We start from the raw sequence: 14,993 nt of genomic DNA, 5'->3' as shown, positions 1-14,993 counted from the left end.
TTTGCCAACTGCACCACGTGCTGTGGTCTAGCTGGAAATTTGGAAACGTTTAGTATCACCTTGAAGGGACCAGGTTCCCAAGACAGAATGTAAGGAAAGCAATCTGAGCGCTGGGTTGCTGAGGTGTGCTGTGTATATTTCTGGAGTGGAAGTGGGTGTGGCAAGTTCACATTGTTACTGTTATTTTCGCAGCTAACTCAGATGTACATACCCTGAGCCTCCTGCACTCGTGACATTTTTTAGGGCTGATGGTGCGCGCATAAGCCAAGTGGCAAGGCCCAGTGTGTTCCCGTCTCAGTGTCTGAACCAGAGTGGGGATTCCTAGTGGCCTGAAGTTGGGGTCTATTTTCAGCAGTGCCCAGAGATGCTCACCTGCCCTCGGTACTCCTCGTCTGCCTCAGGGACAGCAGAAGTCATTTGAAAATAATCTCCTTGTATGGGAGATCCTGTTTATGCCCAGCAAGGGAGCAGACTCCTGAAGGAAACAAAACTTCGTTCTGGTTTTCAATTTGCCCAGAGGACCAACTGAATCTTCTGGGTTTCAGAACTAGAGGGGGACACACAACCACTGTACAGACGCAAACAAAGCATAGTGTTCCCTGGTGCAGCCAAAACCCTTTATTGCAGCACCTTCCTCAATGCCAGCAGTCACCACTTGCTCTCCCTAGCATGAGGAGACGAGTCACACCTCTAGAAGACTGGCTATTACAGTACATGTGAACGCAAAGCCTTGCGCTAGCTGCCTCTTAAGGAACCCTCCGCTCAGGCAGGGCCGCTGGGGTTCATGGGAGGCTGAGCGGAGCAGGGGTGCCCGTGTTTCCACACTGGGCTGTCTTTTCCTTCTGGCTCCTCAGGCACCAAGTATTCCCATCTTGAGGTGGAATTGAGAGGAACCTCAAAAGGATGAGCTCTCCAGCAGCCCATGTGGAGCAGAGCCAGGTATGCTCACCTGACCTTTGTTCCCCCTGCCCAGCCTTCCCCACAGCCCAGCCTCACTTTAGCCTTCCCTTCGCAGCACCACCTTAATGTTGCTGCAGACCTGGCCCAACGCAGCGAAGAGCGGGTTGCAGAAGGTGCGGATACACAGTGAGTAGATGTGGCTGATGCACTGGATCTCGATCAGGTAGCTCTTAATGCAGGGCACCACGGCCCAGATGTGGCAGAAGGAGATACAGGCGAACAGGAATCCCCAGAGCAGGGCCAGTGGAACACCCAGCAGTGTAGACAGCAGGCGGTAGCACCAGTACTTGGAGACGGTGAACGTGGTGAAGCTCACCTTCCATACACCGTCGAAGCTGTAGGTGCCCTCAGGCTCCGCAATCACGTCTTCAAAATCTACCTGCAGGAGCCAGAAGGGGACAGCTCAACTCACAGGATATGTGGGCTCAGAGGTAGGAGCTCTAGCCTGGACCAGGACCAGGCTCAATCCAGGCATCGTGACTACTCCACGGTCTTCCTGCTACCCTAACTGCGGTGGGATCCCAAGGCTATGCTGCATCCCTCAGCGAAGGTGATGACTCCCAGTGAGATCTACCCCTTGGTAGGCAGAAAAACCTATTTCAAGACAGAGTCCTAGTTCTTTATCTTTACACCCACCCAGAGCCGTGGGTCATGAATCACTGTAGCCCAGATTGCCTCCTTTATTTCAGCAACTTCCTGTATTTGACATAGTTTTCCTGTTTGTGCTTGGCTTTAAAGTCACTGCTGTGCTTTGGACTCTGAGTGGCTACTTACTGGCTGGATAACCCAAGCAGGTTATTGAGGTTTTTCTGGGTTGCATTTTTCTTGCCCTGTTTTGTAGGTGTTGTCAGAGGATTGAGTGAATTGAGACATGGAAATACTCAGAACCCTTAATGGCAGGGTTAGGAGTGGATAGATGCTGCTAGAGTTTGGATCTGAAATGTCCTCTAATAGAACAGTGCCTTGGTCCCCAGGGAGGCACTACTGGGAGACCAAAGGACCCTTTTTTAGGCATCTAGTGGAAGGTTGTTAGACCACATAGGTGCCTTCCTCTTTCTCTTTCACTTCCCTGCCATGAGGTGAATGCCTTCCTCCAACATGTGTTTTCAGCCACAATGAACTGTCTCATCATAGATTCAAAGCAATGGGGCCCTCTGTCATGGACTGAGACTTCCAAAACTGTGAGCCCAAAGCAACCTGCACTCTTCTTAAGTTGGATGTCTTGTGTACTTGATATACAGAAACTGACTGAACAGCTGTTGCTGGAGGGGGAGTCTGTAGTAGAGTACGTTCCTCAATAGAGAGCGAGCCACGCCTATAATGCCATCCCAGGGAGGCCTATACAGGAAGGTTGCTCTTAGTTTGATGAAAGCCTGCACCACATAGTGAGAGGCAGGTCAGTCTGTCTATAGTGTGAGATCCTGTCTCAAACAAACAAATGAACAAACAAGCAAGCCACCCACCAGGAACAAAAACCTAGAAAGCTAGAGTCCAAAGGAGAGCTTGCATGTCAGCACAGCTGCTGACCAGATGGGTGGGTTTGGCATGTCTTTTAACCTCGGTGCGATTTGTTCCCTCCTCTTTAAAATGGAATTGGTCAACCAAAGAGGTTAGGTATAGAGTAAGGGACTCGGGAGCGGGGGAAGGAAGGAACTCCTGAGGAAGAGGAAATAGAATATAGTTGTGGACTGGTGATGGGAGGGGACTGGAATGGGAAGATTAATGAGGGAATCATTAATCTTATTAGAGATAATGAGGGAAGAAGGGTAGGGTAAGGAAGGAAGTACGGGGAGGGGTAGCTAAAACTAAAGGGCTATTTGAAGGGTCATATAGAAACCTACTACAGTAGAAACTTATTAACATATGTACATATACGAAAGACATTCAAATGGAACCATCAAACAATGGGGGAAACAAATTCCAAATTAGACATCTCTTGTCACCAAATGAAACATCCAATGACTGGAATGGGTTACATCTAACTCAGTTGTTGGTCAAAGGGGGCTTAAGGGAACACCCATACAACTTAGGCTATTGCCAAGGCTATTGGTTGTGCTACACAAACTGATGGCAAGGCTGCCGCCTACCTAGAGCCCTCACCACTGCTGGGTATTGTTCACGACACTGGAAGCTACTCTGCATGCTACCAGAGGAGAAGGGTAAACTCCAATCCAATGACAAACTCTGTGATCTACTATGGTGACCTGTCGGCATACTATGCTGATGTCGTAGTGGCACAAAAGTTGTGGGAGTAACCAATTACTATCTGATTGGATTGAAGGTTCACTCCATGAAGTGGAGTTCATCTCTCCCACTACTCTGGGGGCCAAAACCTGAGACCAGAGGGAAAGCAATACTACTGTTCTGCTAGAGGAATTTAGTAATAAATTGACTCCTAACAGCATTCTGCTATACTATCGACCAGCAGTTCTACTCAGCCATCCTCAGAGACGCTTCTCCCTGCAGCAGATGGGAAGAAACACAGAGACACATAACTCAAAAATGTCCACAGTGAGGGACTTTGGAACACTCAGTCTTAAATGGGATGTCATTGTCAAATCCCTCCTCTAAGGGCTCAGAGAACTTTGCAGAAGAGGCGGGAAAAATTGTAAGAGCCCTAGGGGATGGAAGACACCAAGGAAACAAGGCCTTCTACACACAGCAGGACTGAGGCTCGTAAGAACTCATAGAGACTGTGGCACCATACATAGGGCCTATAGGGTCTAAGCCAGATGGGGTCCCAGTTCTGAGAGGAGAAGTAGACACAAGCCCCATCTCTAACCCATGAGCTATCTCCAAATGACAGCCACTGGCAAAGGAAATGTTAGTTCTCTCCAAGACAGCTTCAGGAGGTGTGTAAGTCACAGAAGGTCAGGTTCCATGGCCGGCAGTGGAGCACCACAGAAAATGAACTCATAGTTCTCCTGAAGGATTTATTTGTCTATTTTTTTAAACATTACAGGTCTTTTACTTATAGTGGTGAATTGTTGTATCAACTTTACATAAGCTAAGGTTATCTGAGAGGAAGGAGCCTCAATTAAGGAAATGCTTATATAAGATTGGGTTGTAGGCACACCTGTAAGGTACTTTCTTAATTAGTGATTGATGGGTGGAGAGGGCCCAACACATTTTGGGCGGTGCCATCCCTGGGCTCATGGTCCTGGGTTCTATAACAAAGCTGGCTGAGAAACCACGAGGAGCAAGTCAGTAAGCAGCCCTTCTCAAGGTCTCTGCATCAGCTCCTGCCCCCAGGTTCTAGCCCTGCTTGAGTTCCCACCCTGACTTCCTTTGATGATGAACAGTGATGTGGAAATATAAACCAAACAAACCCTTTCTTCCCCAACTTGCTTTTTGGTCATGGTGTTTCACTGCAGCAGTAGAAACCCTGACAAAGACACTTAGATAGTATGGTTTCCTACTTGGCATTTTTATGGGCCTCTTGTGTGCACACGTGCGTATGTCTGTGTCTGTATGTGCTTTTTGTGCCCTTGTGATTTTTTTCCTTGGCTCTTTTGGTGTGTGTGTGTGTGTGTTTTGCCCTATTCTGCTTTTCTTTAGTTGCCTGCTTATTTTCTAATGGTGGTGGTGGGGAGGTAGGAAGGATCTGGGAGGAGGTGGGAAAGGAAAAACTGATTAAAACATATTGTTTGAAAAAAATCTACTTTTAAGTAAAAAGAGAAAAATGCTAGAAAAAAGTGGTTAGCATTTTTTATTGGTATAAAGAGCAGAGATAATTTTTTTCTTCTATTTACTCATGACCCATGTATGTCTCACCATCTATTTTTTTATCTACCCATACATTATCAGTTCATCTCCCTTTCTATCCATTTATTTACCCATGTAGCTAGTCATATATTTTTCTAATAATTCATGCATTTGTCTAACCATCTATTTACCTACCCACTCATTCCTTCTTCTACCCATTTATCTACCCATCTATCAATCTTCAGTAAGATATCATCTATTCATTTTTCATCTATCTATCTATCTATCTATCTATCTATCTATCTATCTATCTATCTATCTATCATCTATTTATCATCTATCTGTTTATCTTTCATCTATATACCTATCATCTATCTATCATCTATTTGTCCACTGCTATCATCTATTTATCTAACTACCCATTTTCCTACCCATTCTCCCATCTTTGACCCATACCCATCTACCCACCCCTCTATCTCTTATCTATTCATTCATTTCCTGTTTGTCTATCCATATCCTCACCTACCTATTCTCCCCTCTTCTTCTCTATCCATTATTCATATGTTCATCCACAGAAACAAATACTTACTGAGCACCCAGTGCTCAGTACTCAATACCTGCCACATGGTAGGTACTCGTTAATGATAAGTACTTGTTCAAATGCTCTTAAAGTCTTATACAATATGTCCTGGAACTTCTGCTAACACTCTAGATGATGAATAGAAGAACTCTCCAGGGCACCTCCTCACACGGTGTGGACCTCTCAGTGACAGCTGACAATGGATGAATTCTTTCTTTCCTGCTTATGATGCTTGTCCCTTCTATGAGGATTTTTGTTGTTTTTTTTTTGTTTTTGAATTACCATTTCTTCTCAGAAATTATTGGCACCCAAACTTGAGTTATTTCCTGGGATCATCTTTGAGAGGTGAATGTGTGGCAACTGGTTTCTTTTCTTTGAAGCAGCAACATGCTGTTGGAGAGTGGGGCTGCGCAGGGAGGAGGTAGCTGCTCCCCTAAATTGAATCTGAGACCTGAGAGCACTCTGACCACAAATTCTGGCTCGGAGAGCCATTCATCAAAGCCATCCGTGAGAGTCACTCAGCAGGTCTAGGTGGCCCTGGAGTGCATCAAGCACATTGAATTCCTTTCCTCTCTAGCAGTGGGAGGGAGAAGGATTTTTCTTGGAGGGTTTGGGCTGAGAAAGTCTCAGAGTGACTTATGTAGCTGGAGGGTGGGGAGTGAAGATGGCACTCTTTCAGCCTGTGTCTTCTCTGACATAGTTATTTTGGGAGCAACAAGAAAGCCAGTTGTTTCATTGGCACAGGTCTGCACCGTCCCTGCAGTCACTGAGAAGGCTGGCAAGGTGCAGGACCATTGGGTTGCCTGGAAATGAGGTGGGAGGACAGCACCTACTCCTGCATCCAAAGTCTGCCTCCACCCAGAATTCCACACTATTCAGTCCTTGGTCATCCAGGGTTGGGATAATTCAGATAAGATATCTAGGAGTATAGGAGGTGGTGTGAGGCTTCCAGCGTCCACTTGGCTGATGAGCTACTGTGTGATTCAAGGTGCTATGCTTTTCCTCTAGCTATTTGTTGTGTTGAACTCTGCAGAGAGAGGATGGAGACATGGTTCTCAGCATAGCTTCAGTGTTGGTGTCTAAAGACAGGAGCAAAAACCTTAGCATGGCTGGATCCTGGTATCCTGGACTGCTGTCATGCTATGTAAAGGGTGGGCCATTCAGTCCCAGAAGGTCAGTACAGAAGCTGAATTGGTGTTAGAAATGGTCATAGCAACTCGATGCAGTCATGTATGACTACTGAATAATAATATTAATGGGGATTTATACTATATACTCTTTTCATTTCTCTGATAATTTTTACTATGATTTACAAAAGTATAACTGTTACAATAGACTGGAATAATCTCGGTCAGAGTGACCATTGCCCACACAGTCTGAAAAGCACTGATGCATAAAATTACGAATTAAAATGAGATGATGGCTGTAAAGACAGTTTAACAAGATGGATGAGGTTTCTTTCTTTTGTTAGAAACAATATTAGCAGATTTCTGTATGATCTGGGGTGACCATGGTAAAACTCATAATGCATTTGGACCCTTTAGATCATCTCTGCCTATACATCTTATACTAGTCGTTTCATAAGGTATATAAAGGCCAAGCATAGTGGAATTCAAGCTAGATAGACAGTAAAGCCTGTGACTCAACTCAAGAGGAGTCTGCATGCTTCTTGCCCAGGGTCACCACATGGGCCAGGTGCCTTGTCCAGCACTGCTTCTGGGATGGACCTGACTGAGCCAGTAAAGGAAGGGAAAAAAGACAAACACAGATAGACACAGACAGAAAGCTGGGATCAGGTGTTCTGGACTCTCTGATGGAGAAAACACAGTACCCCAGAAGCTTAGCATGTGTAGCATGCAGAGTTAAACAGAGAGGTGGGGCTGTTGCATACAGCTAAACAAGGAGGCAGGGTTTATGGTATAGAATAGACCAAGGAGGCAGATTTAGCTAATCTTTATAGGAGCAGTCCCTGTGGGTGAGCAGCCTTCAGGCTGGAAATGTCCAGGGGAAGAAAGCTATGTGGACATTTTCTACACATGTTAATCAACAACTACATACAGACCAGAAGAGGAGAGTTTGCCATTTACCTATGATTCCCCCCCCCCCATCCCCTGGGGAGTAGACTCCATGGGCTTGAGCCTATGTCAACAGTCAGTCAGAACTTCTAATCCAGGCTTTCTCCACTCCCTATAGCCAGGTATGCCAGCAGGAGCTGAATCTCAGAAGGAGGTGACCAGGTATTACTAGTAGTTTGGACAGAAAGTATCCTACAGGGCTACCTGGAGAACCCTTGCTGGAGCACAAAGGGACTTGCGTTTGTGTAAAGGACCAGGGAAGAAGCCCTGGAAAACAAGGCCACAGGAAGTGAGACTGGAACCTCCTAGCAGGGCCTCACTGTCTTCCCAGTGCATTTTGGCACTTAGCCTCTTGCTGGCTTCTTCCTGGCATCTCTCTTGCCCTCTCAGCTAGTGCCTTTGGTGAAGATGGCACTGGTAGGGTGGGGAGAGATGGAAATGACTTGGCTGGAGTCTGAGACCATGTACTCGCTTCTGGCTGCTGGCTAGCGAGTCTCCCCAAATAACCTTCAGTGAGTCACACCTCTTTGTATCTATGACCGTGGGTGGTCTTGTCCCATTTCAAGTCTGAGGTTGCCATGTGACTCATTTTAACCATCAGAATGTGACAGAGAAAGCATTGGGCCAGCTACAGACTAAGCACCAGGAAGTCCTGTCACCTTCTGCTTTAGGGACTCCTGGCAGAGTTACTGGTTTTTGAAATTTACTCTTATACCTTGCTCTAGAGTGGTACTAAGTGTGTTACAACCTCTCTCTAGAAACAGCCCTGAAACTCTGAGATGGAAGCTTAGCCATGCCAGCATCCCCACTGAGTCCTGTCCTCTGTCTCTACCTGTGTCCTAGAATAGCAGAATACCTTCTTGAATGATCTAGCCCAGAAGAGTCCCCAAGTGATGTCAGCCCTAGGCTACCATCTGACTGAAGCTGCAGGGGATGTCCCCAGAGACAGTAGAACCACTCAGCCAGCTCCACAAAGCCACAGAACTGCTGGGGGTAGGTGGGTGATGGGCTGCATGATAAAAGCATGTCACTGGGGAAGGCACCCTTGATCCCAGGTTCACTTCCTAGAGGCTGCAGGACTCGTTTGCTGATGTTCAGACCTGAAGGACAAGACCCTCTCTACTTTGGTTGCATAAAGACTTCTTATAATGACAAAACACATGAAACCACATTTTAGCAAGCTAAACCCCGCAAAGGAGACCACATTTTGAAAGGTCTGGACAAACATAGCATCACCAGGTGAGAATATCTCTATATTAATTCCATAGCCTGTGTGTGTTCATGGGTATGTGTGTATATGTGGGTACACATGCACATGTGTACAGGCATGTGCCCACACACATGTGCACATATGTGTGCATGGAGGTGTGGGGCCAACATTGAATTACTCAGTCACTTCTACACATTACTTTTCCAACACTGCCTCTCACCAAGCCTGGAACTCATCTATTCAGCTAGCCCAGTTAGTCTGCAAGGCTCAGGGATATTTTACCTCCCCCAGTCCCCGGGCTGGTGTTACAGTATACACCAGCCCTGCCTGGGTTTTTATATGGGTTCTGAGGGAGCTAAGCTCAGGTCCTTATGTGTGTGCAGAAAGCACTCTTCTGACTGAGCCGTCACCCCAGGGCCCACATAGCCGTTTTGAGAAGTAGTTTATGGAGGGAGATAAAGGAGCTTCCAGTAAGGATCAGATGAACTATGATTCGCTCTGCCTTGTCTGCCTGCCCTTTCTGCATTCTCACCGGCACACTTTCTTTTGGGTGTTCTGTGCTTTCTTCAAGGGACAGTTAGTTCTGTATTCTCCAGCAGCCAGAGTAGCGAAGAGGTTCTATTTGTGGTACCAACTCTAACTAGATGATGGGGCTTGGCTTCCTAGAAGAGTACTATGATCCATTAGTAATGCCTGCTGTGCACACAGGAAGGGGTGATGGTGGCACCTGCTCCTCACAGTTATCAACTCCATCCTGTATTCTTCCCAGAACTGTGAAAAGATTCCATATAATTGCTCATTCCACTTCCTGTTTTTAGAATGCCTGGTCCTCATTTCATCTCATTTTAAAAAGTGCACCTTGGGTATCATTTGGGCAGGAAGACAGCTCCTGATTTTCTCAGGCACAAGTCCCCTCTCGCCCCTAACCTCCAGGACACTTCCTCTGACACCCACTTATGGCATTTGGCACCTTCTCCTGCCCAGCTCTTTATTCTAGTCTCATCTGCAAGGCTCGGGCTCTCCCCAGGAAGAGGCATCAGGTCAGCTTTATTACTGCACAGCCATGTGTCACAGCTCCACCAAAGCTGGAAGCAGGACTTTAAGGATAGACTGCTGGCTGCTCTAAATGCATCTTGGCTTTGCTGACAAGCAGAAGGTGCCATTGGAAGACGGAGGGTGTTTTGTGGCAGGTGTACATGGGGAATCCATGAACTGAGAAGAGTTCAGGTACATCTGTCTGCTTCCCTTTCTGTGGAGCTGAAAGTTGCAGCTTCAGGAGCAAGGTCCCGTGTGTAAGCCAGGGAGGGAGGGACTTGGAGTCAGCCGCGAGCCTTCTCAGAAATGACTCCAGGGACTGGGGCAGGCTGGGGTTTCTAGGCTTGCCTGGGGGAGGGTGCTAGATTATCTCCACTCCGAGTCATCAGGAGGTGCCCTTGCATGGGGCACATGCACAAGTGAGCTCAGAGTCCCAAAGCCTGGTATGCAGTGGGCACACAGATCTTGGCATCCCCTCTAGGCAGCATGGTGCCGGTTATGCAGCTGGTCCTCAGTAACATGGGGCGGGGTTTTCATGCTAGTAGCAGGGTTGGGTGAGGAAGGAAATGAGGTAACCTCTTAACAGTTCCTGAGTGGCCATCTTTCAAGCCTCCACTCAGCCAGAGGCCTGGCCCGAGTGTCAGAGACTACTTTAGTGGGTATATGGGCTTCATTTTCACTGTGACTTTTACTGTCCAGGCCGGGTTCGAGAGCAGCACCTATAGGAAGTACCCCCTCCCTATGCTGGTGGCTCTGTCTCCTTCCTCCCTCGTGTTTTAATGCATGAAATCTGCAGCTGACTGCAGCGAGGTCCCTCGTCCCCACTCGGGTTTCTTTCTATACCAGGGACTCCTGCTCACAGAGGGAAAAGGATTTTTTCGAGACACTCAGCAAGCTTAGTGTCCTAGCTGGGGACCTGGGGACCGCAGCTGGTGCTTCCCGGATTCTGTCTTTGCTGTTCACCCCATCCCAGGAGGGCGCTGTTGACGTGTAAGAACACCCTGGCAAGGCGACCTAGCATGCTTCAGTGACTTCTGTGCCTTCGCCTTGACCTCTGTCTTATCTCTGTCTCTCACCTGACGCCTTCTGTCTCCTTTCTTTCCCAGGTGATGACAGACACCCAGGCAGTAGAAAGCTGTCTTGTTCTGAGAACCCACCCCTCCCCCAGCCGGTCAGCTCTCTGAAACTGTGTGGTATTTATGTCCCGATATTATCCTTCTTATGCGTTTCTAAATGTTTCATTTCTGGCTCATTAAAAAATGAAGGGAAGGAAATGCCAGAGAACTTCCTAAGGCAGAAAATGTCCAAACAATGCCAGCTAATTTCCTCTGAACATAATTAATTGTGCACCTTTTATTTAGTCTTTGGGAGATATTGGTATGGGGATCAGGGCTGCCAGAGGGGACACTTTTCTTCCTCAGAGAAGTGACAGAGAACTGGGCACTACAGTACTACCACTGCCTCTTTCTTGGGGTCCTAGGGTCTGGCTCCCTCTTGGATCAGTAGAACCTTGTCAGTTTCCTCTGCACTTGGTTCCCATCACAGCATCCCTAAGAAATTGTGTTGTCCTATGCTTCTTATCCCCAGCCCTGGTACCCAGCAAGGACTCAGTTTTCCAGTCTTCTGGATGTGAGGCTGTTTGAGGGCTCTGCTCAGCCCCAGGTAACCACACACTTCCTGGGAGTGGTGACTGTCTTATAAACCTTCAATTCATAACTGGGCATTTCTGCTGCCCAGGGATGCCTGGGGCTCATGTACCTGATGGAGGTGACTGGAACTGATGTCACATGGGGGAAATGAGGTTCAGAAGCTTAGGTGACATATCCAGTGTCTTTGCTTCTGGGTGGAGTCTGGAGTTGAAACCAGGCAGTTTGGCTGGACTACTCTATGGAAACCATGACTGCTGCAGGTCTCTAGTATTTTGGAGTTGGGAAATTTTGCTTTGTGTGTACCTCATGGAGTTCCATCGCCACCATTAGTGACCTATGTCAACACACAATGGTGTGAGTTAGGTCAGACCTGGTGAAGGGGTTCCAAGATGTGGAGCAGTTGACTATCTGGAGGAGTCAGGGAAGGCTTTTTAGAGGAGGTGACATTGGGTGGTGGCCTTGGAGTCTGAGTTGGGTAGAGTAAAGGTGTGCACTACTGCTCAGAATACAGGGGTATGCTCTGTGGGGGGGTGGCATTGGGAGTCACCAGGCAGAGCAAACAGGTGGCACCAGCTTGTGTCGGGTGTGGACAGGCATATGGAAGGTTGGGTTTTAGTCAGGTAGGAGGGGCAGTCTTGAAGGATGGCAGCTCTGGCTGTGCCTTTGAATGAAGTCTTGGTTGTGTTGCTAAAATCTGTGGCTCACATGATGCCACGTCTCTAAATTCTGTGTCACAATAATCACAGTATAAAAAGAGAGACGCAGTTCCACTGTGGAAAAACGTAAGAATGTCCGGCACAATCTGAACATGTGAATCAGTTTTCAATGTTAAATTTTATGAACCAAGTATGGAACATGTATTACTGAGGAAAATCTGGAGTCCACACAGTGGTGTGTCCTTGGTATAAGACATACAGAGTTCTAGAAACAGATGTGTATCCTTTTATGTGACTTAGGTGTTGAATGCTACAATTCTGGATACAGAATTAAGTGAAAACATAAAAATTAATTTCTTTTAAAAATTAGTGTGTGTGTGTATGTGTGTATGTGTGTGTGTGTGTGTGTGTGTGTGTGTGTGTGTGTGTACATGATGTGCTATGGTGCATGTGTGGAAGTCAGAGGCCTTGTGGGAGTCTGTTCTCTTTCTATCACATAGGTTCTGGGCTAGAACTCAGGGTTATTAGAATTGGCAGTGGGCATCATTTCTCACTGAGCCATCTTGTTGGCCTCATAAAAATCAATTTCAATCACTGGATTCTTTCTTCTTTTTTTTTTTAAGTAACTGCTAGAAAACTTTAAATTTCATAGCAGGTGGGTACTTCGGCCATCTCTATACTGTCTGCCTAGCTTTTCTGTAAGCTGGGCACGACTCTAGTCGAATCCTATAAAACTACACACGTAACACTAAGCCACAGTGACTGTCATGCTGAGAGCACAGTCCTCACAATTATATGCAGAGCTCAGCCGCTGGAAGGAGCGACTGCGGTGCTGTGGATGGTTTGACAGTGTGCAGGGTGACTGTATCGGGGCCACACTGCACCTGTAGTTCCACAGGCAGCTCTGGCCTGTGATTCCCAGTAACTAGCCTGGATGCCCAGCTACTCCGGGGACTCTGAGGCTGGTGGCTGGGACTTTGCTCTGATGGGGTTCCTCTGGCATTTAGTTTAGACAGAGATTGAGTGATGGGGACCCAAGGCACTTAAGTATTCTTTTCTGGGTGCCTGCTGAGAGGCCTTTGCCTAGTCCTGGCTACTAGGCCTTGGGTGAAGCAGGGAGCTAGGGAGGCAGGGACAGGAAGGATGGCCTATAAGGCCCATTCTGCTTGAGAGACAAATACTAGGCACTGCTGCGGGGCAGCTAGTGTCTCTTGGAGGGGCCACTGATGAAGCTGGCCTCAGATTAACCCCAAGCCCACTATGGAGACAGCCTAAGTGCTGCTGGCAAAGCAAAGCAACCACTTGGCCCAGGTTCTGTATCTTCCCAGTGACTCCTCTGGGGCCTGGGGCCAGAGCCAAGGGCAGGCACTTGGAGCTACTAGTAAGATGGCATTTTTGGTGTCTTCCCCTTAGCACCATTATGAAGGTGGTTAAAGTTTTCTTCTTGCCTTGCTAAGGCCTGTACAACTTTGCCTGTTTGCTGGGGTTTGAAGAAGACACTATCCAGGGGATTTTGGGGAGGCTGACTTCAAGTGTGTGAGGACCATGATGCCCCACTTGGGCACCGAGCCTACCTTCACAATGTCCTCATTGATGTTCTTGGGGTCGCGGTTCACCAAGTCTATCTCCTTGCAGTGAATGTCCTTGATGATCCGAGCTTCCAGATCCGTGTGCTCTTCGGTCATCATTGTGAGGCTGGGGCTCCTTCAGGAGGAGATCAGAGCCTTGTGGCTGGTATCGTTGGTAGTCCTGGGGGCAGAAAGACCAAGCTTAGGGTCTCCAGACTGGTGCCACTGCCGGCTAAATAGGCCCCACCCAGCATGCCGGCTGACAGCTGTCCTGCATAACTTCAGCCGGCCTCTAGTTAAAGCTGCTGGTGGCACGCCTCCAAGCTAAAATTAAGACTGGATGGCAGAACGCTCCTTAAAGGGGGCTGTGCAGGCCATTGGCCTCACGCGAGAGGAGACCTGGCATTCCCTGCCAGCCACCAGGGCCTGGCCTTCCCGGTACTCTGTGGAGGCGGGCTGAGCAAACCCCTTGGAGTCCCTGGAATTTGCTGCTCCGTACTTAGGCTCCTCCCAGGAGCAGCTGCCCAAGAAGGGAGGTGGGCTCGGTCCCAGCTCTGTCTCTTGCTAGCTCCTGAGTGACCTTGGCACATGTCTCTTCTCTGGGCCACCATGACCCTATCTGTGACTAGAGATACTATAAGGACCAGAAAATAACCAATCAAGACTCTTCCCACCCTGGAGGAGAGGAGGCTGGCTTTGTTAGGAGTCTATCGGAACTGGAAATGTCTGCTAGATTCTCCTTACATTGGTGATTTGCTGTGGTAGTTAATCACTGTGTGTAAACGTTTTAAAATTCCATTTATTTATTTATTTGTGTGCAAGTGAGCAGTGCACAGCATATATACATGGGCTCAGAGGACAACCCAAGGGAATCTGTTTTCTCCTTCTGCCACGTGGATCTTGGCGATTGAGCTAAGGCCATCGGGCTAGGTGGCAGGCACCTTGACTTGATGAGCCACCTCAGCAGACCCACTTGGTGAACAGGTCTTCATGCTTGCATGGCAAGCACTTTATAGACGGAGCCATATTCCCACTCCCAGTTCATCTCGACTGTCAGGTTAATTGGACTGAGACACCTAGGAGATTAGGAGAGCACACCTCTGGAGCTGCCTGGGAGGGTGTTTCTGCAGATGAAGCCACTGATGGATTCACAACTGGAGTGGAGGATCTGGAGGTGCTGGAGGGTGGAATGCAGGCTCGAGAGGAGGAAGTCAGTTACTGGGAGCTGCATGTCTCTGAAGGGCAAACCTAGACCTGGTTCCTGACTCTGTTTCCTGGCTTCTGTGCTGTGAGCTGCTCTGCCCTGATATGGATTTGCCATGGATGTGGAGATGCTTTCTCCTGCATTCCTCTAACCCTGACACCCACAACAAACTTGCTTTTTTGTGCCCTGGAAGGAAGAATTTACATCACAGCACAGGTGGGGCCGCCAAGTAGTGCAGGTTTATTTTTAGCGCCCTAAGTGCTGAAAGGCTGAGTGCATCCTGCAGAGTCTGTCTCCAGTGCCTGGGGTTTGTAAGTCTTGTTCTACCATCTCAACCTATCTTGCTTACCT

At 47.9% G+C, this 14,993-nt stretch overlaps 1 protein-coding gene across 1 annotated transcript; it reads right to left on the bottom strand.

Moving 5' to 3' along the window:
• Positions 1 to 603: 603 nt before the first annotated feature.
• On the bottom strand, positions 604 to 13,865 carry Cav3 (caveolin 3). Its single transcript, XM_021165712.1, has 2 exons — positions 13,445 to 13,865; positions 604 to 1,339 (listed from the first exon to the last, which is right to left on the bottom strand). The coding sequence occupies exons 1-2, from the start codon at positions 13,556 to 13,558 to the stop codon at positions 998 to 1,000; spliced, it is 456 nt and encodes a 151-aa protein (XP_021021371.1). The 5' UTR covers positions 13,559 to 13,865; the 3' UTR covers positions 604 to 997.
• Between the last annotated feature and the right edge of the window lie 1,128 nt (positions 13,866 to 14,993).

Source organism: Mus caroli, chromosome 6 (assembly GCF_900094665.2).
Source record: "Mus caroli chromosome 6, CAROLI_EIJ_v1.1, whole genome shotgun sequence".
NCBI lineage: Eukaryota > Metazoa > Chordata > Mammalia > Rodentia > Muridae > Mus > Mus caroli.
Note: the sequence above shows the minus strand (reverse complement) of the source record. Positions and strands in the feature narration are given on the sequence as shown.